The sequence below is a fragment of the Patagioenas fasciata genome, chromosome 35 (genome assembly GCF_037038585.1).
Source record: "Patagioenas fasciata isolate bPatFas1 chromosome 35, bPatFas1.hap1, whole genome shotgun sequence".
NCBI lineage: Eukaryota > Metazoa > Chordata > Aves > Columbiformes > Columbidae > Patagioenas > Patagioenas fasciata.
Window position 1 is genome coordinate 3,539,676 of NC_092554.1, and position 24,182 is coordinate 3,563,857.

At 67.4% G+C, this 24,182-nt stretch overlaps 3 protein-coding genes across 4 annotated transcripts; all 3 read right to left on the minus strand.

Annotated features, from left to right (window-relative positions):
• Positions 1 to 695: 695 nt before the first annotated feature.
• Positions 696 to 6,295, minus strand: PPP1R12C (protein phosphatase 1 regulatory subunit 12C). Its single transcript, XM_071801069.1, has 14 exons — positions 6,209 to 6,295; positions 6,027 to 6,085; positions 5,179 to 5,258; positions 4,861 to 5,095; positions 4,278 to 4,328; positions 4,109 to 4,199; positions 3,578 to 3,673; positions 3,424 to 3,492; positions 3,291 to 3,343; positions 3,170 to 3,209; positions 2,649 to 2,753; positions 2,503 to 2,553; positions 1,573 to 1,623; positions 696 to 1,485 (listed from the first exon to the last, which is right to left on the minus strand). The coding sequence occupies exons 1-14, from the start codon at positions 6,293 to 6,295 to the stop codon at positions 1,399 to 1,401; spliced, it is 1,155 nt and encodes a 384-aa protein (XP_071657170.1). The 3' UTR covers positions 696 to 1,398.
• A 100-nt stretch (positions 6,296 to 6,395) lies between these two features.
• On the minus strand, positions 6,396 to 21,639 carry TNNT1 (troponin T1, slow skeletal type). 2 transcript variants are annotated; one of them, XM_071801088.1, is made up of 16 exons: positions 21,527 to 21,639; positions 20,603 to 20,622; positions 19,563 to 19,699; positions 16,587 to 16,632; positions 16,112 to 16,125; positions 15,616 to 15,642; positions 15,469 to 15,501; positions 15,348 to 15,369; positions 15,189 to 15,249; positions 13,139 to 13,255; positions 10,536 to 10,613; positions 8,839 to 8,949; positions 8,179 to 8,319; positions 7,534 to 7,624; positions 6,876 to 6,916; positions 6,396 to 6,526 (listed from the first exon to the last, which is right to left on the minus strand). In XM_071801088.1, exons 3-16 carry the CDS (start codon positions 19,618 to 19,620, stop codon positions 6,428 to 6,430), a joined length of 939 nt encoding a protein of 312 aa, XP_071657189.1. In that variant the 5' UTR covers positions 19,621 to 19,699; positions 20,603 to 20,622; positions 21,527 to 21,639; the 3' UTR covers positions 6,396 to 6,427. The 2 variants fall into 2 exon arrangements, with proteins under 2 accessions (XP_071657189.1, XP_071657191.1); XM_071801090.1 differs by having other exon boundaries at positions 6,432 to 6,526; positions 8,179 to 8,288.
• Positions 20,040 to 23,935, minus strand: KMT5C (lysine methyltransferase 5C). The gene is made up of 6 exons (XM_071801070.1): positions 23,826 to 23,935; positions 23,587 to 23,749; positions 22,841 to 22,944; positions 21,527 to 21,690; positions 20,603 to 20,622; positions 20,040 to 20,066 (listed from the first exon to the last, which is right to left on the minus strand). Exons 1-6 carry the CDS (start codon positions 23,933 to 23,935, stop codon positions 20,040 to 20,042), a joined length of 588 nt encoding a protein of 195 aa, XP_071657171.1.
• Positions 23,936 to 24,182: the final 247 nt, after the last annotated feature.

Consider the following 24,182-nt stretch of genomic DNA (forward strand, 5'->3'; position numbering starts at 1 on the left):
AACAAACAACAACTTCAATCTGCTTTTTTTATTAATTAATTATTATTAATTATTATTTTTTGGTTCGTATTTAATTTATTTCCCCTCCCCCCTCAGCCCCAACCCCCCCTCCCCTTCCTCGCCCCTCCCCCCACGTCTCTGCGCAGGTAAAACCGCCCCTCCCCCCCCCCGCCCCTCCCCCCTCCCCCTTTGGTTTGGTTCCCGCGATGGCACCGCGGGGCCCCTCCCCCCCCCGCCCCTCCCCCCCCTTTTTAACCGATTTTCCCTTTTTTTGGACAGAATAAAGAGGAAAAAAAAGGAAACGGCTCCAAGTGCTGGGGGAGGGGCGGGGGGGATGGGGGGAGGGGCAATGAGGGGGAGGGGCGATGGGGGCAATGGGGGGCAATGGGGGGGGGGGTGATGGGGGGAGGGGTGATGGGTGTGATGGGGGCGGGAGGGATGATGGGAGGAGCAATGGGGGGGTGAGAGTCGATGGGGGGAGGGGCGATGGGGGTAAGGGGCAATGGGGGGAGGGGCGATGAGGGGTGGGGGGTGATGGGGGGAGGGGCGATGGGAGGGAGGGGGGATGTGGGGGGACTGAGGGTGCAGCCAATCAGCACTTGGGGGGGGAGTTGGGAGGCCCCTCCCCCTCCCCCCCCCCCCAGCAGATTCAACTTCACATTTTTTTCCCTCTTTTTATTGGAAAAACTGGGGGGGGGAGGGGCCCGGGGAAGCCCCGCCCCCTCTGGGTGATTGGCATGCGCGAGGGGCGGGGCTGGCGTGCAGGAGGGGGCTGTGCATGGCAGAAGGGGCGTGGTCAGCATTCAGGCCACGCCCCCCTGGCAGAGCGACCACGCCCAGCGCCTTTGGCACCGCCCACAGCGCGAGGCCACGCCCACCATTGGCTCCACCCTCCATAACTTTGGCCACGCCCACAGCATTAGCCCTGCCTCCACCACAGAGGCTCCACCCACAACCTATTTGGCTCCACCCCCTGCACTGGCCACACCCACAGCAGCTTTGGCTCCACCACCATAGGAGGGGCTCCACCCCCTCCGCAATGGCCCCGCCCACAGCAGCATTGGCTCCGCCTCACAGCAGAGGCTCCACCCCCTCCCCATTGGCCTCTCCCACAGCAGCATTGGCTCCACCACCATAGCAGGGGCTCCACCCCCTCCCCATTGGCCCCGCCTACTGCAGCTTTGGCTCCGCCCCCACCGAAGCTGCTCCACCCCCACCGTACTGGCCCCGCCCCCAGAAGCTTTGGCTCCACCCCTGTCGGGATCAATTGGCACCTGTGGGGCAGCCGGGAGGGGGATGAGGGGAAAACCGGGGGGGCTGTGGGTCCGTCCCTGTGTCCGCGTGTCCGTCCCTGTGTCCGCGTGTCCATCCCATGTCCGTCCTGCGTCCGTCCGTCCGTCACTTGGCCAGCCGGCTCACCACGCGGATCAGCGCCGCGTTCTCGTCCTTCAGCCGCTGGTTGTCGGCGCGGAGGTCGGAAAGAGCCTGGGGGGGTGGGTGGGGGGGTTGGGATGAGAAGGGACCCAGGCGTCCGGGCCCCACGGCAAAGGGGACCCAGGCGTCTGGTGGTACCTTCAGCTCCTCCTCCAGCTCGGCCGCCTTCAGCTCCAGTGCCCGGCGCTCCTGGGGGGGTGGGGGGGACATGGGGGGCATGGGGGGGATTTGGGGTCCCCACAGGGTTTCGGGGTCCCCAAGGGGTCCCAAGGGATCTGGGGGGGCGGGGGGTTGGGGGTCCGGGGGCAAGGGGTGGGGGGGGTTGGGGGGAGTCTGGGGGTCCAGGGGTGGGTTTGGGGACTCTGGGGGCTTTGCGGGTCTTGGGGGGGGGTTGGGGGTCACGAGGGTTTTGGGGGCTCCAGGGAAATTTGGGGGTCCAGGGGGGTGTTTGGGGGTCCAGGGGGCTTTGGGGTCATGGGGGCAGTTTGGGGGTCTTGGGGTGGGGCTGGGGGGTTCCGGGGTATTTGGGGGTTTTGGGGTGGGTTTGGGGGTCTGGGGGGTGGGGGTTGCGACCGAGGGGTGGTTTGGGGGATCAGGGTGGGAGGTCTGGGGGTTGGGGCGGGTTTTGGGGGTCCAGCGGAATTTGGGGGTCTTGGGGGGCATTTGGGCATCTGGGGGGCACTTTGGGGTTTGGGGGTGTTCGGGGGTCCGGGGGGGGGGTTTGGGGGGTCTGAGGTGGGAGTTTGGGGGTCCGGGACGGGGTTTTGGGGCCCGGGGGGCTTTGGAGGTCTGGGGGTGGGGTTGGGGGTCTTGGGGAGAGCTGGGGGGTCAAGGGTATTTGGGGGGATTTTGGGGTCTGTGGGGGGGGTGTTTGGGGGTCTGGGGGAGTTTGAGGTGCAGGGGGGTTTGGGGGTCTGGGGGGTGTTTGGGGGTCCAGGGGTGGGGTTTGGAGCTCTTGGGGGGGGGGGTTTGGGGGTCCCGGGGAGTTTGGGGGTCTGAGAGGGCTTTAGGGGTCTGGGGGTGGGGTTGGGGGTCCGGGGGTTTTGGGGTCCCCCCGCCCCCACTCACGTATCTCTCCAGTTCCAGCAGCGCCGGCCGCTCCGCGATTCGCTCCTGGCGCTGGGGGCGGGGAAAGGGGGGGGGTGGGTGGAGGGTCCAAAATCCACCCCCCCCACCCCCCTACCGCCCCAAATTTGGGGGGACCCCGCCCCCACCTGGGTGACGCGTTCCAGCTCCAGCCGGATCTGGGTCAATTTCAGCTCCGTCTCCTGCAGCTGCTCCCGGAGCCGCTCGTTCTCAGCCCAGAGCTCCTCGTACAGCTGGGGGACCCAGGCGTCCGGGAGGGACCCAGGAGTTCGGGGGGACCCAGGAGTCCGGGAGGGACCCAGGAGTTCGGGAGGGACCCAGGAGTTCGGGAGGGACCCAGGAGTTTGGGGGGGGGACCCAGGAGTTTGGGGGGGGGACCCAGGAGTCCGGAGGGACCCAGGAGTTCGGGGGGGACCCAGGAGTTCGGGGGGGGACCCAGGAGTTCGGGAGGGGACCCAGGAGTTCGGGAGGGACCGAAGAGTTCAGGGGGACCCAGGACTTTGAGGGGGACCCAGGAGTTCAGAGGGACCCAGGCATCCGGGAGGGACCCAGGAGTTCGGGGGGGGGACCCAGGAGTTCGGGGGGGACCCAGGAGTTCGGGGGGGACCCAGCCATCACCCCCCCCCACCCCCCCCACCCCAGCACTCACCTTCTCGTAGTCGAAGGGTGGGGGAGGGGCAGGGGGTTGGCTGTGGGGGTGGGGGAAGGGTGAGGGAGTAAGGGGGGGGGGGTCACAGACTCCCCCCCTTGCCCCCCCACCCCCCCCGTACCTGTGTGGGGGAGGGGTGTCCTCCCTGCCCCCCATCCTGGCACCCGCAGAGCCCTGGTGGGGGGAGGGGACAGGGGCGGCAGTTGGGGGAGGGGCTCAGCGACCCCTCCCCCACCCCCGCCCCTCCCCCTCACCTCGCTGCCCATCCCCCGCTGCGGCTTCCGACGCTCCCGCCCCCCCGGGCGGCTCCGCCCACCGGGCCCCTGGGGGGGAGTGGGGGTCAGAGTGGGGGAGGGGACCCCAAAACCACCCCGCCCCCCCCCCCATCCCGCCCCCCCAGGCCCCCACCGCGCTCTGCTCCTCTCTGATTGGCTCGACCGCCCGCCCGTCACCGCCGCGGCCAATCGGCTTCTCCGCTTCCTTCAGCTCGGGCAACGTCACGCCCTGGGAGGGGGAGGGGACGGGGTCAGCTGGGGGGACCCAGGCGTCCGGGACCCCCATCCCATGAGGACCCAGGCGTCCGGGACCCCCTTCCCACGAGGACCCAGGCGTCCGGGACCCCATCCCATGGGGACCCAGGCATCCGGGACCCCCATCCCACGAGGACCCAGGCGTCCGGGACCCCCTTCCCATGAGGATCCAGGCATCCGGGACCCCATCCCACGGGGACCCAGGCGTCCGGGACCCCATCCCACAAGGACCCAGGCGTCCGGGACCCCCATCCCATGGGGACCCAGGCGTCCGGGACCCCCATCCCACGAGGACCCAGGCGTCCGGGACCCCCTTCCCAGGGGAACCCAGGCGTCCGGGACCCCCATCCTACGGGGACCCAGGCGTCCGGGCCCCATGGCCGATGGGACCCAGGCGTCCGGGCGGTACCTGCGTCGAGCGCCGCGATTGGCGCATGAGGCGGGACCGGGCCCTTCGCTGTGACTCCGCCTCCTCGTCCCGCACGGGGGGGTGTGGCCACCTGGGGGCGGGGCGGGGCATGTGGGACCCAGGCGTCCGGGCCCCATAGCGGGAGGGACCCAGGCGTCCGGGGACTCACCTGCGGGGTCGGGGGTCACCGGGGGTCACGGGGTCGTTCCCGTCCTGGGGGCTGTGGGGGAGGGGGCGTCACCGCTAGCGGGGACCCAGGTGTCCGGGAGGGGACCCAGGCGTCCGGGCCCCTCCACCACCCCTCCCCCCAACATCAGAGGGACCCAGGCGTCCGGGACTCACATGGGGGGATGGGCAGCGGGAGGGGGGCGGGGTGGGCGTGGCTCCGGGAGCTGCGGGAGGACCCAGGCGTCCGGGAGGGGACCCAGGCATCCGGGCCCCTCCCCCTTCCCTGTGGGGTTGAATCAAGCCCCGCCCCCTGGTGAGCGGTGGGCGGGGCTTCCTACCGGGTCACCTGAAGGGTTCCCTCCCTCCTGATTGGCCGAGCCTGGGCCAATCAGGGAGCGGCTCCAGTTCCGCGATTCCTGCAGCTGGGGGGGCGGGGCCAGGAAGGGGCGGGGCCAGAGAGAGGGGTGGAGCCAGAGAGAGGGGCGGGGTCAGAGACACAAGGGGCGGAGACCTGAAAAGGGGGCGGAGCCAAGGGGGTGGGGGAAGGAGGGAGTGTGGCTAAGGGGGAAGGGGCGTGTCCTCACCTGGGGCGTGGCCGTGGGGCGTGGCCATGACTCGGAGCGCCTGGCGGGGGGTGGGGCCACGTGTGGGGGGAGGGGCCACCCCCCCCAACTGCCCGACCTGTGCAGGGGGGGCTGGGGTGGGGGAGGGGCGTCAGGGGGGGTGTGGCCTGAGCCACAAGCCCCGCCCCTCGGTCCCAGGATGGGTGGAGCCTCACCTGCTCGGGGGGGGAGGGGCCACTCATGGGGGGTGCAGCCGCTGGAAGCGGGGGAGGGAGAAGGGGTCAGTGGGGGGACCCAGGCATCCAGGCCCCTCCCCCTACCCCCCCCGGGGGGTCTCACCGTGCGGGGGGGGGGCGCTGGGCCCCTCCCGCCCCGGGGGCGTGTCCTGCGCGTGGGGGAGGGGCGGCGGCTCCCGGCTCCTGGGGGGGAGGGGCTGTCAGGAGGGCAGGGGTGGGGGGGGCAGGGTCAATGGTGGGGGCGTGGTCAGGGACATGGGAGGGGTCAGGTGGGGGTGGGGTAAGGGATGGGGCGGGGTCCATGGTGGGGGGTGGGGCTGTGAGGGGGTGGGGTCACGGCGGGTGGGTGGGATCATGTGAGGGGCGGGGTCAGGGTGGGGGGCGGGGGTGTCAGGGTGGGGGAGGGGCTGTCGGGGTTGCAGGGGGGCGAGTCAGGGATGGGGGCGGGGTCAAAGTGGGGGGTGGGAGTCGAGGTGAGGGGCGCAGAGGTAGGGGCGTGGTCAGGGGTAGGGGCGGGGTCATGGGTGAGGTCGTGGTGGGGGTGGGGTCATGGTGGGGTGGGGGCGTGGTCAGAGAGGGGGCGTGGTCAATAGTGGGGTGGGGTGGAGGCAGGGGGCGGGGTCGAGGCGGGGGCAGGGTCAGGGGTAGGGGCGGGTCATGGTGGGTGGGGTCAATGGTGGGGGCGGGGTCAAAGTGGAGGGCGGGGTCAGGGTGGGGGGTGGGGTCAGGGTCAGAGTGAGGGGCGTGGGTCGAGGTGGGGGGCGTGGTCAGGGATGGGGCGGGGTCATGGTCGGTGGGTGGGGTCAATGGTGGGGGCAGGGGCGGGAGGGGCGGGGTCGAGGTGGGGGGGCAGGGTCAGGGTGGGGTCAATGGTGGGGGCGGGGTCAGAATGGGGTGTGGGGGCGAGGTCAGGGTGGGGGGCGGGGTCAGGGATGGGGGGCGGGGTCTCACCTTTTCCCGCCTTCACCGTCTGCTGGGGGCGGGGCCTCCGGCTCCTTGTGGCTGCGCAGCTGCGGGCGGGGGCGGGGCCAAGACCACGTGACACCCCTTTTCCCCCGCCCATTCGCAAACCCCGCCCCTTCGCCCCCCTCCTCCCCGCGCAGGCCCCGCCCCCTTCCTTAGGCCCCGCCAACCTGCTCGCGGGCCCGGGGGGGGCCCGGGGTGGGGAGCGGGGCCGCCGGGATCGGGCCCCGCGCGTTCGCTCCCGGAGCCGCCGCCATCGCCAGAGCGGGGACCGGAAGCGGAAGTGGCGGGGCGGGGTCTCCATGGCAACGCGGGGCAGGGCGGGAAGGCGGCGGATTCGAACCCCCCCCCCCTCCTCCCCCCCATTCATCAATAACGGAGCGAACGCATCAATGGATGAACCGAACACCGGATGTGACGTTTATTGGCGGAAGGGGCGGGGTCACTTCCAGCGCCCGCCCACGCGGCCCTTCCCGACCACCTTCTTGCTGTGGGGGGAGGGGCGGGCGGTCAGGCCCCCGGAAACGCCCGAAATCCCCCCAAAAACACCCGAAATCCCCCCAAAAACACCCAAAATACCCCCAAAACACCCAAAATACCCCCAAAACACCCAGAAAATCACAAAAACACCCAAAAATCAGCAAAAACACCAAATTTCCCCCAAAAAACACCCAAAACCCACCAAAAACACCTAAAATATCCCCTAAAACCACCCAGAAAATCACCAAAAACCCCAAATTCCACTCAAAAACCACTCAGAAAGTCACCAAAACCACCCAAAATCCCCCCAAAACCCACCTCCCTGGCCCCGCCCCCCTCCCCCCCTCCCCCCCTCACAATTTCTGGGCGTGGCTGATCCGGTTGTACAGGACGTTGATCTGGGGGGAGGGGCGAGTGTCAAATGGGGGACCCAGGAGTGCGGGAGGGACCCAGGAGTTCGGGAGGGACCCAGGAGTTCAGGGGGACCCAGGAGTTCGGGAGGGACCCAGGAGTTCAGGGGGACCCAGGAGTTCGGGAGGGACCCAGGAGTTCGGGAGGGACCCAGGAGTTCAGGGGGACCCAGGAGTTCGGGAGGGACCCAGGAGTTCGGGGAGGGACCCAGGAGTTCGGGAGGGACCCAGGAGTTCAGAGGGGGACCCAGGAGTTCGGGAGGGACCCAGGAGTTCGGGGGGACCCAGGAGTTCAGGGGGACCCAGGAGTCCGGGAGGGACCCAGGAGTTCGGGAGGGACCCAGGAGTTCGGGAGGGACCCAGGCGTCCAGGAGGGACCCAGGCGTCCGGGAGGGACCCAGGCGTCCGGGAGGGACCCAGGAGTTCAGGGGGACCCAGGAGTTCGGGAGGGACCCAGGCGTCCAGGAGGGACCCAGGAGTTCGGGAGGGACCCAGGAGTTCGGGAGGGACCCAGGAGTTCAGGGGGACCCAGGAGTTCAGGGGGACCCAGGAGTCCGGGAGGGACCCAGGCATGCCCCAGGAGGGACCCAGGCGTCCGGGCGCACCTCGTATTTCTGTCTCCTCAGTTTCTCCATGAGGTCGAATTTCTCGGACTCGAGCGTCTGGATCCAGCGATGGAGCTCGAGGGCCTGGGCCCTGGGGGGAGGGGCGACGGGGGGAGCGGTCAGGGGGGCGGGGCCAGGGGGCGGGGGTGCTCGGGGAGGGAGGGGCACTTGGGGGGGAGGGGTCGGGGGAGGGGTCAAGGAGGTAGAGGGGGGAGGGGCGCTCATGGGGGAGGGGCACTCGGGAGGAGGGGTCAGGGAAGGTGGGGGAGGGGCGGTCGGGGGAGGGGCATTGGGGGAGGGGCTTCGGAGGGGGGAGGAGCATTGGGGGAGGGGCCTCGGGGGGGAGGGGCCGTCAGGGGGTTGTGGGGGGGGCGGGGGGAGAGGCCTCGGGGGGAGGGGCCTCGGGGGGGTGGGGCCTCAGGGGGGAGGGGCGGGGGGAGGGGCTTCAGGGGGGGAGGGGTGCTCAGGAGGAGGGGCCGTCAGGGGTTTGTGGGGGAGGGGCGGGGGGAGGGGCCTCGGGGGGGTGGGGCCTCGAGGGAGGGGTCTCTGGGGGGAGGGGCCTCGGGGGGAAGGGGGCTTGGGGGGAGGGGCCTCGGGAGGGGAAGGGGCTCGGGGGGCTCGGGGGGGGTGGGGGAGGGGCGGTACCTGAGCTCCCCCTCCCCCATGCCCTCGATCTCCAGGGGCCGTTTCCTCTCGGCCAGGATCCGCAGCTTCATCTCCCGGCCCGTCTGGCGCTTCCCCCGGCGCTGCTCGGCCTGCAGGGGGCGGCGGCGGCGCTGTGGGGCGCTATGGGGCGCTATGGGGTGCTATGGGGCGCTGTGGGGCGCTGTGGGGCGCTGTGGGGCGCTATGGGGCTCCATCGGGCGCTATGGGGCGCTGTGGGGCGCTGTGGGGCTCCATCGGGCGCTGTGGGGCGCTATGGGGCGCTATGGGGTGCTATGGGGCGCTGTGGGGCTCCATCGGGCGCTGTGGGGCGCTGTGGGCGCTATGGGGTGCTATGGGGCGCTGTGGGGCACTGTGGAGCACTATGGGGTGCTATGGGGCTCCATCGGGCGCTATGGGGCGCTGTGGGGCACTATGGGTCTCTATGGGTCTCTGTGGGTCCCTATGGGGCAGGGGGGTCGCTGGGGGCCCCACCTTGGCCAGGTACCCCCCGAAGTGGGTCTCTATGGTTTGTATGGGTCTCTATGGTTTGTATGGGTCTCTATGGGTCTGTATTGATCTCTATGGGTCTCTGTGGGTCAGGGGGGTCTCTGTGGGTCTCTGTGGGGCAGGGGGGTCCCTGGGGGTCGCTGGGGGCCCCACCTTGGCCAGGTACCCCCCGAAGTGGGGCATGTTGGACAGAACTTTCTTCTTCTTGGCGTCGTCCTCCGCGCGTTTCTTGGCCTCCTCCTCCTCCTTGCGCAGCTTCTCCTCCTGAGCACGGCGCAGGGGACAGGGGACAGGGGACATGGGGATGATGGGGGACATGGGGACAATGGGGACATGGGGATAATGGGGGGACATGGGGACAATGGGGACATGGGGACAATGGGGGGACATGGGGACATGGGGATAATGGGGGGACATGGGGACAATGGGGACATGGGGATAATGGGGGGACATGGGGACATGGGGACATGGGGACAATGGGGGGACATGGGGACATGGGGATAATGGGGGGACATGGGGACAATGGGGACATGGGGACAATGGGGGGACATGGGGACAATGGGGGACATGGGGACATGGGGACATGAGGGGACATGGGGACAATGGGGGACATGGGGACATGGGGATAATGGGGAGACATGGGGACAATGGGGACATGGGGACAATGGGGGACATGACATGGGGGGACATAGGGGACATGGGGGGACATAGGGGACATGGGGACATGAGGGGTCATGGGGACATGGGGGAAATAGGGACATGTGGCCAGGGGGACAGTGGGGATATGGGGCCAGGGGACCCTGTGGCCAGGGGGGCAGTGGGGACAATGGGGCCAGGGGGGCAGTGGGGATATGGGGACAGGGGACCCTGTGGCCAGGGGGCAGTGGGGACAGGTGGCCGGGGTGACACTGGGGACAGGTGTCGGGGTGACACTGGGGACAGGTGTGGGGGTGACACTGGGGACAGGTGTCGGGGTGACACTGGGGACAGGTGTGGGGGTGACACTGGGGACAGGTGTCGGGGTGACACTGGGGACAGGTGTGGGGGTGACACTGGGGACAGGTGTGGGGGTGACACTGGGGACAGGTGTCGGGGTGACACTGGGGACAGGTGGTCGGGGGTGACACTGGGGACAGGTGTGGGGGTGACACTGGGGACAGGTGTCGGGGTGACACTGGGGACAGGTGTTGGGGTGACACTGGGGACAGGTGTCAGGGGTGACACTGGGGACAGGTGTCGGGGTGACACTGGGGACAGGTGTTGGGGTGACACTGGGGACAGGTGTGGGGGTGACACTGGGGCCAGGTGTGGGGGTGACACTGGGGACAGGTGCCGGGGTGACACTGGGGACAGGTGTCGGGGTGGCACTGGGGACAGGTGTCGGTGTGACACTGGGGACAGGTGTGGGGGTGACACTGGGGACAGGTGCGGGGGTGACACTGGGGACAGGTGCGGGGGTGACACTGGGGACAGGTGTCGGTGTGACACTGGGGACAGGTGTCGGGGTGACATTGGGGACAGGTGTGGGGGTGACACTGGGGACAGGTGTGGGGGTGACACTGGGGACAGGTGCGGGGGTGGCACTGGGGACAGGTGTCGGTGTGACACTGGGGACAGGTGTGGGGGTGACACTGGGGACAGGTGTGGGGGTGACACTGGGGACAGGTGCGGGGGTGGCACTGGGGACAGGTGTCGGTGTGACACTGGGGACAGGTGTGGGGGTGACACTGGGGACAGGTGCGGGGGTGACACTGGGGACAGGTGCGGGGGTGACACTGGGGACAGGTGTCGGGGTGACACTGGGGACAGGTGTGGGGGTGACACTGGGGACAGGTGTGGGTGCCACTGACCGCCAGCCGCGCCTGCCGCTCGCGCTCCTTCTCCGTGCGGCTCCTCAGCTGCTCCTTGCGCTCCGCGCGGCGCCGCTCCTGGGGACACGGGGGTGGCACCGGGACTGGCACCGGGAACCTGGCACCTGTGTCACCTGGCACCTGTGTCACCTGTGTCACCTGGCACCTGGCACCTGTGTCACCTGTGTCACCTGGCACCTGGGTCACCTGGCACCTGTGTCACCTGTGTCACCTGTGTCACCTGTGTCACCTGTGTCACCTGTGTCACCTGTGTCACCTGGCACCTGGCACCTGTGTCACCTGTGTCACCTGTGTCACCTGGCACCTGTGTCACCTGTGTCACCTGTGTCACCTGTGTCACCTGTGTCACCTGGCACCTGTGTCACCTGTGTCACCTGTGTCACCTGTGTCACCTGGCACCTGTGTCACCTGTGTCACCTGTGTCACCTGGCACCTGTGTCACCTGGCACCTGGGTCACCTGGGACCTGGGTCACCTGTGTCACCTGTGTCACCTGTGTCACCTGGCACCTGTGTCACCTGTGTCACCTGTGTCACCTGTGTCACCTGTGTCACCTGGGTCACCTGGCACCTGGCACCTGTGTCACCTGTGTCACCTGTGTCACCTGGGTCACCTGGGTCACCTGGGTCACCTGGCACCTGTGTCACCTGGCACCTGGCACCTGTGTCACCTGTGTCACCTGTGTCACCTGTGTCACCTGTGTCACCTGGGTCACCTGTCACCTGTGTCACCTGTGTCACCTGGCACCTGTGTCACCTGGCACCTGTGTCACCTGTGTCACTTGTCACCTGTGTCACCTGGCACCTGTGTCACCCGTGTCACCTGGGTCACCTGGCACCTGGGTCACCTGGCACCTGTGTCACCTGTGTCACCTGTGTCACCTGTGTCACCTGTGTCACCTGGCACCTGTGTCACCTGTGTCACCTGTGTCACCTGTGTCACCTGTGTCACCTGGCACCTGTGTCACCTGTGTCACCTGGCACCTGTGTCACCTGGCACCTGTGTCACCTGTGTCACCTGTGTCACCTGGCACCTGTGTCACCTGGCACCTGTGTCACCTGTGTCACCTGGCACCTGGCACCCGGCACCGTGTCACCTGGCACCTGTGTCACCTGGCACCTGGGTCACCTGGGACCTGGGTCACCTGTGTCACCTGTGTCACCTGTGTCACCTGTGTCACCTGGCACCTGTGTCACCTGTCACCTGGCACCTGTGTCACCTGGCACCTGGCACCTGTGTCACCTGGCACCTGGGTCACCTGGCACCTGTGTCACCTGTCACCTGTCACCTGTGTCACCTGTGTCACCTGGGTCACCTGGGTCACCTGTCACCTGTGTCACCTGGCACCTGTGTCACCCGTGTCACCTGGGTCACCTGGCACCTGTGTCACCTGTGTCACCTGTGTCACCTGTGTCACCTGTGTCACCTGGCACCTGTGTCACCTGTGTCACCTGTGTCACCTGTGTCACCTGTGTCACCTGGCACCTGTGTCACCTGGCACCTGGGTCACCTGGGACCTGGGTCACCTGTGTCACCTGTGTCACCTGTGTCACCTGTGTCACCTGGCACCTGTGTCACCTGGCACCTGGCACCTGTGTCACCTGGCACCTGGGTCACCTGGCACCTGTGTCACCTGTCACCTGTCACCTGTGTCACCTGTGTCACCTGGGTCACCTGGGTCACCTGTCACCTGTGTCACCTGGCACCTGTGTCACCCGTGTCACCTGGGTCACCTGGCACCTGTGTCACCTGTGTCACCTGTGTCACCTGTGTCACCTGTGTCACCTGGCACCTGTGTCACCTGTGTCACCTGTGTCACCTGTGTCACCTGTGTCACCTGGCACCTGTGTCACCTGTGTCACCTGGCACCTGGCACCCGGCACCGTGTCACCCATCACCCTGTCACCTGTCACCTGTCCCCCATGTCCCCCATGTCCCCAATGTCCACCTGTCTCCCATGTCCCCAACATCCCCAGTGTCCCCATGTCCCCAAATGTCCCCCCATTGTCCCCATGTCCCCAGTGTCCCCATATCTCTCACAATTCTGTCCATCAGCGCCACCAGCTCCTGTCCCCCCCATGTCCCCATGTCCCCAATGTCCCGTGTCCCCATGTCCCCTATTGTCCCCCATGTCCCCCGTGTCCCCCCATTGTCCCCAATGTCCCCATTGTCCCCATGTCCCCATTGTCCCCATTGTCCCCATGTCCCCATGTCCCCCCATGTTCCCATGTCCCCATATCCCCCCATTGTCCCCTGTGTCCCCATTGTCCCCAATGTCCCCAATGTCCCCATTGTCCCCCATGTCCCCCACGTTCCCCCCATTGTCCCCATGTCCCCAATGTCCCCCCATTGTCCCCATGTCCCCATTGTCCCCCATGTCCCCAATGTCCCCATGTCCCCCACATCCCCCCATTGTCCCCATTGTCCCCATTGTCCCCCATTGTCCCCATGTCCCCCATGTCCCCAATGTCCCCATGTCCCCAATGTCCCCCCATTGTCCCCACGTCCCCATGTCCCCCATTGTCCCCATTGTCCCCCATGTCCCCCCATTGTCCCCATGTCCCCAATGTCCCCATCCCTCACAATTCTCTCCATCAGTGCCACCAGCTCCTGCTCCTCCTTCCTGCGCTGCTCAAAGTGGGCGTCGATGAGCGTCTGCAGCTCCAGGAGATCCTTCTCCATCCGCTTGCGGTGGATGTCCTGGGACAGACGGACATGGGGACACATGGGGACAGACAGACACCCCCATCCCCTCCTTCTCCATCCGCTTGCGGTGGATGTCCTGGGACAGACGGACATGGGGACACATGGGGACAGACAGACACCCCCATCCCCTCCTTCTCCATCCGCTTGCGGTGGATGTCCTGGGACGGACAGACGGACATGGGGACACATGGGGACAGACGGACAGACAGACACCCCCATCCCCTCCTTCTCCATCCGCTTGCGGTGGATGTCCTGGGACGGACAGACGGACATGGGGACAGACGGACAGACGGACAGACAGACACCCCCATCCCCTCCTTCTCCATCCGCTTGCGGTGGATGTCCTGGGACAGACGGACACGTGGGGACAGACGGACAGACAGACACCCCCATCCCCTCCTTCTCCATCCGCTTGCGGTGGATGTCCTGGGACAGACGGACACGTGGGGACAGACGGACAGACAGACACCCCCATCCCCTCCTTCTCCATCCGCTTGCGGTGGATGTCCTGGGACAGACGGACACGTGGGGACAGACGGACAGACAGACACCCCCATCCCCTCCTTCTCCATCCGCTTGCGGTGGATGTCCTGGGACAGACGGACACGTGGGGACAGACGGACAGACAGACACCCCCATCCCCTCCTTCTCCATCCGCTTGCGGTGGATGTCCTGGGACGGACAGACGGACACGTGGGGACAGACGGACAGACAGACACCCCCATCCCCTCCTTCTCCATCTGCTTGCGGTGGATGTCCTGGGACAGACGGACATGGGGACACATGGGGACAGACAGACAGACAGACACCCCCATCCCCTCCTTCTCCATCCGCTTGCGGTGGATGTCCTGGGACGGACAGACGGACACATGGGGACAGACGGACAGACAGACACCCCCATCCCCTCCTTCTCCATCCGCTTGCGGTGGATGTCCTGGGACAGACGGACATGGGGACAGACGGACAGACAGACAGACAGACACCCCCATCCCATCCTTCTCCATCCGCTTGCGGTGGATGTCCTGGGACGGACAGACGGACACATGGGGACAGACGGACAGACAGACACCCCCATCCCCTCCTTCTCCATCCGCTTGCGGTGGATGTCCTGGGACAGACAGACACGTGGGGACAGACGGACAGACAGACACCCCCATCCCCTCCTTCTCCATCCGCTTGCGGTGGATGTCCTGGGACAGACGGACATGGGGACAGACGGACAGACAGACAGACAGACACCCCCATCCCATCCTTCTCCATCCGCTTGCGGTGGATGTCCTGGGACGGACAGACGGACACATGGGGACAGACGGACAGACAGACACCCCCATCCCCTCCTTCTCCATCCACTTGCGGTGGATGTCCTGGGACGGACAGACGGACACGTGGGGACAGACGGACAGACGGACACCCCCATCCCGTCCTTCTCCATCCGCTTGCGGTGGATGTCCTGGGACAGATGGACACACGGGGACAGACGGACAGACAGACGGACAGACACAGACACCCCCTGGGACTCACGGACACCCACAGACACCCCCCCCCATCCCCTGGGACAGACGGACATGGGGACAAATGGGGACACACGGACACCCCCAGACCCAGAGGGACCCCCAGGACCCCCCAGAAAAGACCCAGAGAGACTCTCAGGACCCCCCCAGCCCCACATTGACCCCCCAGCCCTATAGGGACCCCCCCAGCCCCATAGGGACCCTCAGGCCCCCCCCAGCCCCACACTGACCCCCCCAGCCCCATAGAGACCCTCAGCACCCCCCCCAGCCCCATAAATCCCCTCAGCCCCTCCCCTCAGCCCCATAGGGCCCCCCCCAGTGCCCCCTCCCCCAGCCCCACAGACCCCTCAGCCCCCCCCAGCCCCATAGGGACCCCCCCCAGCCCCATAGGGACCCCCCGCCCCTCCCCCGCTCACATCGAAGTCCACGCGCTCCCCCTCGGGGATCTTGGGCGGGGCCAATTGGGGCACGAGGGGGCTGGGGGGGGGGAGGGGCGAGGAGGGGGAGGGGTCAGAAGGGGGGGCGGGGCCGCCCCTCCCCCCTCCCCCGGCCCCCTCCCCTCCCCCCCTGCTCACCGGGGCCGCGGTCGCTCCTCCTCTGTGGGGGGAGGGGCGCTCAGGGCGGGGTCACCGTGAGGTCACCGTGAGGTCACCGCGGGGTCAAGGTCAGGGTCAAGGGGAGGGGGAGGGGCCGTACCTGGTTCCTCGGGGGGTTTTTGAGGCTCCGATTCTGGGGGGGGAGGGGCGGGGGGGGGGAGGGGTCAGGGGGGGTTGTGACCCCTCCCCCCCCCGGGGTCACCGCGGGGTCACGGGGGGGTCACGGGGTCACCCCTCCCCCACTCACCTTCCTCCTCCTCCGGTGCTTCCTCCTCTGGGGGGGGGGGGCAGGATCGGGCCCCCCAATGGGGTCGTTAAGCGGAGGCGTTAATGAGGCGCTAATTAGCGCCCCCCCCATCATCCCCGGTTGGGGGGGGGCGTTGAAGTAATTAATGGGGTTAATTGGCGATTCGGGGGTTAATTAATTAATGGGGTTTGGGGTTAATTAATGAGGTTGGCGTTAATTGGGGGTTTGGGGTTAACTGGGGGTTTGGGGTTAATTAAAGCACCTGGGGGTGAAAGGACTTGGGGCTTAATTAAGGCGTTTGGGGTTAATTGTGCGATTAATTAAGGCACTGGGGGGCTCATTAGAGCGCTCGGGGTTCATTAAAGGGTTTAGGGGTTAATTAAAGCGTTTTGGGGTCAATGAGAGGGTTTGGGGTCAAAGGCTCGGGGTTGGTTAAAGGCTCTGGGGTAATCAATGGGTTAATTAAGGGTGATTAATTAATGGGGGGGTCTCTCACCTTCCGGCTGCTCCCTGGGGGGAAGGGACATGAGGGGGGGTCATGGGGGTCATGGGGGGGTCAGGGGTCATGAGGGGGTCATGGGGGGGTCATGGGGGGGTCATGGGGGGGTCATGGGGGTCATGGAGGTCCCAGTTTGGGGGTCATGGGGGGGTCATGGTGGTCACAGGGGTCATGGGGAGGTCATGGGGGTCCCAGTTTGGGGGTCACCAGGGGGTCATGGGGTCATGGGGGGGTCATGGGGGTCCCAGTTTGGGGGTCACAGAGGGGTCATGGGGGGTCCCAGTTTGAGGTCACGGGGGGTTCATGGGGGTCATGGAGGTCCCAGTTTGGGGATCATGGGGGGGGTCACGGGGGGGTCACAGAGGGGTCATGGGGGGGTCATGGGGGTCCCAGTTTGGGGGTCACGGGGGGGTCATGGGGAGGTCATGGGGAGGTCACGGGGGGGTCAGGGGTCACGGGGGGGGTCACTCACTCGTATTCCTCCTCAGGCTCCGCCATGGTGACGATTTTGGGGGGTCCTGGGGGGGGAGGGGGGGTCAGAGATTTGGGGACCCCCCCCACCTCTCCCCCACCCCCCCCCCACCCCCCGGCCCCTCCCCCACCGCCGCGTGGCCCTGGCGCCGCTGCCGCCCCCTCCCCCCCAGCCCGGGGGTCCCTTTATCAGGGGAAGCCCCGCCCCCCTGTGACGTCATCCCCACCCCCCACCCCCCAAATTCCTCCCCATTGTGTGTCCCCCCCCCCCCAGATGCCACCAAAATGTCACCGACACCCGAAACCGCAGCTGTTGGGGGGGGGGGGACCCGGACGCCTGGGTCCCCTGTGGGGGGGGGGGGGGGGAGGGTGAAGACAAAGGGTGAGGGGGGAGGGGGGGCGCTATTATTGTCCCCTGATGTCACCTCCCCCCCCTGCACCTGTTGGGGCTCCTGCCCTTTGTTGGGGACCTGGGGGGGACACCTAATCCCGCCCCTCCCCCCACTCCCCGGACGCCTGGGTCCCCTGTGCGGGTGGGGGGGGGCGAGGGGGGTGACCTCAATTTTGGTACAAAACGACCCCCCCCTCCCCCCCCCGCATGTCCCATCGGAGGGGACCCAGGCATCCGGGAGGGACCCAGGAGTTCAGGGGGGACCCAGGAGTTCGGGAAGGGACCCAGGAGTTCGGGAGGGACCCAGGAGTTCGGGGGGACCCAGGAGTTCGGGGGGGACCCAGGAGTTCGGGGAGGGACCCAGGAGTTCGGGGGGGACCCAGGAGTTCGGGGAGGGACCCAGGAGTTCGGGGAGGGACCCAGGAGTTCAGGGGGGACCCAGGAGTTCGGGAGGGACCCAGGAGTTCGGGGAGGGACCCAGGAGTTCAGGGGGGACCCAGGAGTTCGGGAGGGACCCAGGAGTTCGGGGAGGGACCCAGGAGTTCGGGAGGGACCCAGGAGTTCGGGAGGGACCCAGGAGTTCGGGGAGGGACCCAGGAGTTCAGGGGGGACCCAGGAGTTCGGGAGGGACCCAGGAGTTCGGGAGGGACCCAGGAGTTTGGGGGGGACCCAGGAGTTCGGGGAGGGACCCAGGAGTTCAGGAGGGACCCAGGAGTTCGGGGGGGACCCAGGCGTCCGGGGTGGGGGGGTCACTCACCAGACTCACTCTTTTTGTTCCAATTTATTTTGGTACAAAACAACCCGCCCCCCCCCTCAACAAAACAACCCCCCCATGTGTTCTGTCCCCCCCCAGCACCACGGGGGACCCAGGAGTTCGGGAGGGACCCAGGAGTCCGGGAGGGACCCAGGAGTTCGGGAGGGACCCAGGCGTCCGGGAGGCTCCACTCTGGGAGGTGGGGGTTAAGTCCTCCCAATTAGTGTCCCCCCCCAATTAACATCTCCCCCCCCCAATTAGAGTGTCCCCCCCAAATTAGAGTCCCCCAATCACTTAGGGTCCCCCCCCAATTAACTTGTCCCCCCCCCAATTAGGGTCCCCCCTCCCCCACAGGGCTCAGGGGTCCCCCGCAGCGCGATGACCCCGGGGGGGTGGGGGAGGGGAGGGGGCCGTGACCCCCCCAGGGCTTTCAGTGGGGGGAGGGGGCACCCCCGGGGGGGCCCCCCCAGATGCACGTGGGGGTAAAGCACCAGTTTGGGGTCCGGGGGGGGCGGGGGGGTCTGGGGGGGGGTCGGGGGGGGCAGGCGGCCCAGGCGCACCCGGGGTTCCCCCCCCCGCAGGCGGCACCTCCCCCCGCACCCCCCGCAATCGTGGAGGGGCACGCGGGGCTGGGGGGGGGGGGGGGGCGGGGGGGGGAGGGGCAGCGCGGGGGGGGCGGCGGCGCCGCCGCTTTTTGCGCGGGGGGGGAGGGGTGGCCGGGGGCTCGGGGCGGGGGGGGGGGCTCGTCCGTCCGTCCGTCCGGCGCAGCCGTCCGTCCGTCTCCCGCAGGTCGTATTTGGGGGGGGGGGTGGGCGATGGGGGGGGTGGGGGGACGGACCCCCCCCGCCCCTCCCCCCGCTGCCTGAAGGCGCCTTCGCCGCGTCTATGGGGGGGGAGGGGAGGGGTGGGAAATGGGGCAGGGGGGGGGTCAAGATTTGGGGACCCCCCCCACCCCTGTTGCAGGTCCCCAATGGGATTTTAGGGTCCCCCCCCCTACTTCTGGGTCCCCCCTGGTATTGGGCACCCCCCCCAGTTCTTAGAGCCCCCCAGTTTTGGGGCTCCCACCCAATTACTGGGTCCCCCCCATAGGTTTTGGGGACCCCCCCAATGGATTTTGGGGACCCCCCCACCCAGTTCCAGGTCCCCAGTTGGATTTCAGGGTCCCCCCCGTTTTTGGGGATCCCCACCAGTCTTTGGGTCCCCCGCCCAGTTTTGGGGACCCCCCCCAATTGTTGGGTCCCCCTCATTTTTGGGGACCCCCCCAATAGATTTTAGGTCCCCCCCCCCCAGTTCCAGGTCCCCAATTGGATTTCAGGGTCCCCCCCTCATTTTGGGTCCCCTCCCCAGTTTTAGGGTCCCCCCATTTTTGGGGAACCCCCCTTGGATTTCGGGTCCCCCCCCTTGGATTTTCACCCCTTCCCCTATTCTAGGGTCCCCCCCATTTTTGGGGACCCCCCCTCGATTTTGGGGACCCCCCCGTACATCTCACACCCCCCATTCTGGGTCCCCCCATTGACTTTCGGGGCCGACCCCCACGATTTTGGGGCCACCCCCAGCTTTTTGGGGCCAAACCCCAGGTTTACGGGCCCCCCCATTTTTGGGGATCCCCCCTCGATTTTGGGGACCCCTCCTCTCGATTTTGGGGACCCCCCTGTACATCTCACACCCCCCATTCTGGGTCCCCCCATTGACTTTCGGGGCCGACCCCCAGGATTTTGGGGCCACCCCCAGCTTTTCGGGGCCAACCCCTGGGTTTACAGACCCCCCCCATTTCTGGGGACCCCCCCTCGATTTTGGGGACCCCCCCTCATTTTTGGGGCCCCCCCCGGTACCTCTCGCACGTCCGGCACCGACAGCCTTGGTTGCGCTCCCCGAAAAAGCCGTCGCCATAGAAACAGGTGATTTCAGCCCGGGGGGGGATGTCCCGCAGGGCCTGGACCCGCGCGGAGGCGCCTTCCGAGGCCACGAGCTGCCCCAAAATCAGCCCAATTCACCCCAAAATCCACCTGACCCCCCCTCACCCCCCCCGGGACCCACAGACCCCCCTGTACCCCAAACCCTCCCCTAAAATTCCCGCCAAAAAACACTCCCAAAAAACCCCCAACCCTCAGGGCCTGGACCCGTGTGGGGGCGCATTCTGAACCCATGAGCTGCCCCAAAATCACCTCGTTTCACCCCAAAATCAGCCCAATTCACCCCAAAATCCACCTGACCCCCCCCGACCCCCCCATGGACCCACAGACCCCCCTGTACCCCAAACCCTCCCCTAAAATTCCCGCCAAAAAACACCCCCAAAAAACCCCCAACCCTCAGGGCCTGGCCCCACACGGAGGCGCCTTCCGAGGCCACAAAATGCCCCAAAATCACCTCGTTTCACCCCAAAATCACCCAAAATCCCCCCAAAATCCACCTGACCCCCCCCGGCCCCCCCATGGACCCACAGACCCCCCTGTACCCCAAACCCTCCCCTAAAATTCCCGCCAAAAAACACCCCCAAAAAACCCCCAACCCTCAGGGCCTGGACCTGTGTGGGGGCGCATTCTGAACCCATGAGCTGCCCCAAAATCACCTCATTTCACCCCAAAATCAGCCCAATTCACCCCAAAATCCACCTGACCCCCCCCGACCCCCCCATGGACCCACAGACCCCCCTGTACCCCAAACCCTCCCCAAAAATTCCCGCCAAAACCCCCCCCCCCAAAAACCCCCAACCCTCAGGGCCTGGACCCACGCGGAGGCGCCTTCCGAGGCCACAAAATGCCCCAAAATCACCTCGTTTCACCCCAAAATCACCCAAAATCCCCCCAAAATCCACTCCACCCCCCCTGACCCCCCCAAACCCCCAAACCCCCCCCAGACCCCCAAAACTCACCTTACAGTTGGGGCGGCAATCTGGGGGGGAAAGACCCATCAGTGGCTGATTGGGAGGGTTTTGGGGTCCCCCTGGGATTTTTAATCCCCACCCTGGATTTTTTGGGGTCCCCCATATTTCAGGGTCCCCCCGATATTTTGGGGTCCCCCCCATTGTTGTTGAAGGCAGCCGGGCCCAACCAGACCCCCAGTTTGGGGTGAAACATTGGGATTTGGTTGGGATTTGGGTCAGGATTTGTGTCCCTCTCGGGTTTTCTTGCCCTCCCCCCAGGTTTTTTGGGGTTGCCCCCATATTTTGGGGTCCCTGCTCATTGTTGGGGTCCCCCCCATGTTTTGGGGTCCCCCTCATGGTTACTGAAGGCAGTGGGGCCCAACCAGACCCCCAGTTTGGGGTGAAACATCGGGATTTGGTTGGGATTTGGGTCAGGATTTGGGTCCCTCTGTTGTGATTTTTAGCCTGAATCCCAGGATTTTTGGGGTCCCTCCGTGTTTTTTGGGGTCCCCCCATATTTCAGGGTCTCCCCCATATTTTGGGGTCCCCCCCGTTGTTGCTGAAGGCAGCCGGGCCCCTCCAGACCCCCAGTTTGGGGTGAAACATCAGGATTTGGTTGGGATTTGGGTCAGGATTTGGGTCCCTCTGTTGTGATTTTTAGCCTGAATCCCAGGATTTTTGGGGTCCCCCCGTGTTTTTTGGGGTCCCTCCGTGTTTTTTGGGGTCCCCCCATATTTCAGGGTCCCCCCCATATTTTGGGGTCCCCCCCGTTGTTGCTGAAGGCAGCCGGGCCCAACCAGACCCCCAGTTTGGGGTGAGACGCTGGGATTTGGGTCAGGATTTGCGTCCCTCTCTGGGGTTTTCTTGCCCTCCCCCCGGGTTTTTTGGGGTCCCCCCCATATTTTGGGGTCCCCCCCCTTGTTGGGGTCTCACCGTGGTTGATGAAGGCCGCGGGGCCCAACCAGAGCTGGGGGCGCCGGCGCCGGGTGGAATAAACCACGCTGAAGTCGTTGTCCCCCGCGCGCAGCAGCGCCAGGTCCGGGGGGGGCAGCTCGGCCACGCAGCCCCCGAGCAGCTCCAGCACCTCGTGCTTGCGCCTGGGGGCAGGGGGGGCAATGGGGTTTGGGGGGGTCAGGGGGATGTTGGGGGACAATGGGGGTCAATGGGGTTTGGGGGGTCAGGGGGAGCAGGGGGTGTGGGGGGGACCATGGGGGTCAGGGGGTTTGGGGGGGTCAGGGGGTGTGGGGGGGACCATGGGGGTCAGGGGGGTTGGGGAGGTCAAGGGAATGTGGGGGGGACCATGGGGGCCAATGGGGTCGGGGGAATTTGGGTGGGAACATGGGGGTCAGGGGGGTGTGGGGGGGACCATGGGGGTCAATGGGGTTGGGGGGGTTCAGGGGGAACTGGGGGGTTCAGGTCTGGGGGGGCAGCTCGGCCACGCAGCCCCCGAGCAGCTCCAGCACCTCCTGCTTCACCTGGGGGGCAGGGGGGTCAATGGGGTTTGAGGGGTTCAGGGGGAATTGGGGGTTCAGGGGGAATTGGGGGGTTCAGATCTGGGGGGGCAGCTCGGCCACGCAGCCCCCGAGCAGCTCCAGCACCTCCTGCTTCACCTGGGGGGCAGGGGGGGCAGGGGGGGTCAGGGGATGTTGGGGTTTGGGGGGTCAGGGGATGTGGGGGGTCAGGGGATGTGGGGGGGACCATGGGGGTCAATGGGGTTTGGGGGGTCGGGGGGGTCAGGGGATGTGGGGGGGCTCAGGGGGGTGGGGCTAAGGGGGATTGGGGGGGGTCAGGGTGATGTGGGGAAGTGGGGGGAACCAGGGGGTCAGGGGGGGTCAGGGGGGTTGTGGGGGGCTCAGGGGGGTGTGAGGGGGTTCGGGGGGTTGTGGGGGGTCAGGGGGGTGTGGGGGGGGTCAGAGAGGTTGTGGGGGGTCAGGGGGGTGTGGGGGGGGTCAGGGGGGTGTGGGGGGTCACGGGGGTTGTGGGGGGTCAGGGGGGTTGTGGGGGGGCTCAGAGAGGTTGTGGGGGGTCAGAGGGTGTGGGGGTTCAGGGGGGTTGTGGGGGGTCAGGGGGGTGTGGGAGGGGGTTCGGGGGGTTGTGGGGGGTCAGGGGGTGTGGGGGGGGGTTCAGGGGGGTTGTGTGGGGTCAGGGGGTGTGGGAGGGGGTTCGGGGGGTTGTGTGGGGTCAGGGGGTGTGTGGGGGGGGTTCGGGGGGTCAGGGGGTGTGGGGGGTCCGTGCCCCCACCCTCACCACGGCCGCGTGGACACGACGCGGGCGCCGTGCTGCGCGTAGCGGCTGCAGGGCTGGATGGAGACGCCGCTCTCGGGGAGCAGCAGCCGCAGGTACCGCAGCACCTGGGGGGAACGGGGGGTCAGAAATGGGGGGACATCCCTGAACCCCCCCGGACCCCCCTGAACCCCCCGGACCCCTCTGAACTCCCCTGGACCCCTCTGAACCCCCCCGAGTCCTATAGACCCCCCCAAAATCCCACAGCAGCTGCAGGTACCGCAGCACCTGGGGGGAATGGGGGTCAGAAATGGGGGGACATCCCTGAACCCCCCCGGACCCCCTGAACCCCCCTGAGTCCTATAGATCCCCCTAGGGACCCCCATACAGCCCCACAGACCCCCCTAGAGCCCCCCCATAGGGATCCCCCATAGAGCCCCATAGGGATCCCCCATAGAGCCCCACAGACCCCCCTAGAGCCCCCCCCTAGAGCCCCCCCATAGAGCCCCATAGACCCCCCTAGGGACACCCATAGAAACCCCATAGGCCCCCCCATAGGGACCCCCCCCAGAGCCCCCTGAACCCCCATAGGGACCCCCATAGAAACCCCATAGACCCCCCGCTAGGGACCCCCATAGAGCCCATAGACCCCCCGAGGGACCCCCATAAACCCCCCATAGACCCCCCCATAGGGACCCCCATAGAACCCCCCCCTAGGGACCCCCCGTGGTCCCGCCCCCCCCGGTGGTCCCGCCCCCCCGGTCACTCACGTGACTCTTGAGCTCGCGCCGCTGCAGCGCGCGCCGCTGCCGGAAGTAGGTCCCGGCCCAGGCCGCGCTCAGCGCGCGCCACGCGGCTTCCGGGTCCCGGCGCCGCCGGAAGCGCTCGACGGCCGCGCGCAGCTGGTGCCGCCGCCGCAGGGCGGGCAACGGGCTGGGGGGGATGGAACGGGAACGTGTGGGGACACCGGGACCCCCCGCGGGACCCGGCACCCCCGCCCCGGCCCCACCTCACGCCCATCTTGTGCGTGCGGAAGCCGAGCACCGAGTCCAGCACCAGGCTGGTGGCCAGGTCGTCGTTCTCGCAGAGCTCCCGCGCCGTCACCCGCCGGGACGCCATGGGGAAGCGGAGACCGGCCCCGGGGGAACGGAACCGGGACCCGCGGCCGCTCCCGCAGCGCCCGGCGCCTCCGCCCCGCTCCCGGCCGCCGCCGCCTCCCATTGGTCGGTTCCGCTCCGACCCGCCGCGCCCATTGGCCGGCGGCGCAGCCACTCGCGTGGCGTCCCGCCCCCGCCCCGGGCTGAGGCGCTCGCGGCTCCCATTGGCCACACCGCGCCGGGCGGCACGTGCTGCTCCCCATTGGCCC

What these genes read in the sequence shown, in the direction of transcription:
- PPP1R12C (XM_071801069.1), bottom strand. Translation starts at nt 6,295, where the DNA reads ATGGCGGCGGCTCCGGGAGCGAACGCGCGGGGCCCGATCCCGGCGGCC. An exon ending in GCCCCACGGCCACGCCCCAG is followed by an intron (nt 4,329 to 4,860) that starts GTGAGGACACGC and finishes CCTCCCCCACAG; the next exon opens with CCCCCAGGACGGGAACGACC. An exon ending in AGCTGGAACGCGTCACCCAG is followed by an intron (nt 2,554 to 2,648) that starts GTGGGGGCGGGG and finishes CCCCGCCCCCAG; the next exon opens with CGCCAGGAGCGAATCGCGGA.
- TNNT1 (XM_071801088.1), bottom strand. Translation starts at nt 19,620, where the DNA reads ATGGCGACGGCTTTTTCGGGGAGCGCAACCAAGGCTGTCGGTGCCGGA. An exon ending in AGCACCGGAGGAGGAGGAAG is followed by an intron (nt 15,502 to 15,615) that starts GTGAGTGGGGGA and finishes CTCCCCCCCCAG; the next exon opens with AATCGGAGCCTCAAAAACCC. An exon ending in GGGAGCGCGTGGACTTCGAT is followed by an intron (nt 13,256 to 15,188) that starts GTGAGCGGGGGA and finishes CGTCTGTCCCAG; the next exon opens with GACATCCACCGCAAGCGGAT.
- KMT5C (XM_071801070.1), bottom strand. Translation starts at nt 23,935, where the DNA reads ATGGCGTCCCGGCGGGTGACGGCGCGGGAGCTCTGCGAGAACGACGAC. An exon ending in GGCGCGAGCTCAAGAGTCAC is followed by an intron (nt 22,945 to 23,586) that starts GTGAGTGACCGG and finishes CGTTCCCCCCAG; the next exon opens with GTGCTGCGGTACCTGCGGCT. An exon ending in ATTGCCGCCCCAACTGTAAG is followed by an intron (nt 20,067 to 20,602) that starts GTGAGTTTTGGG and finishes TGGCCTCGGAAG; the next exon opens with GCGCCTCCGTGTGGGGCCAG.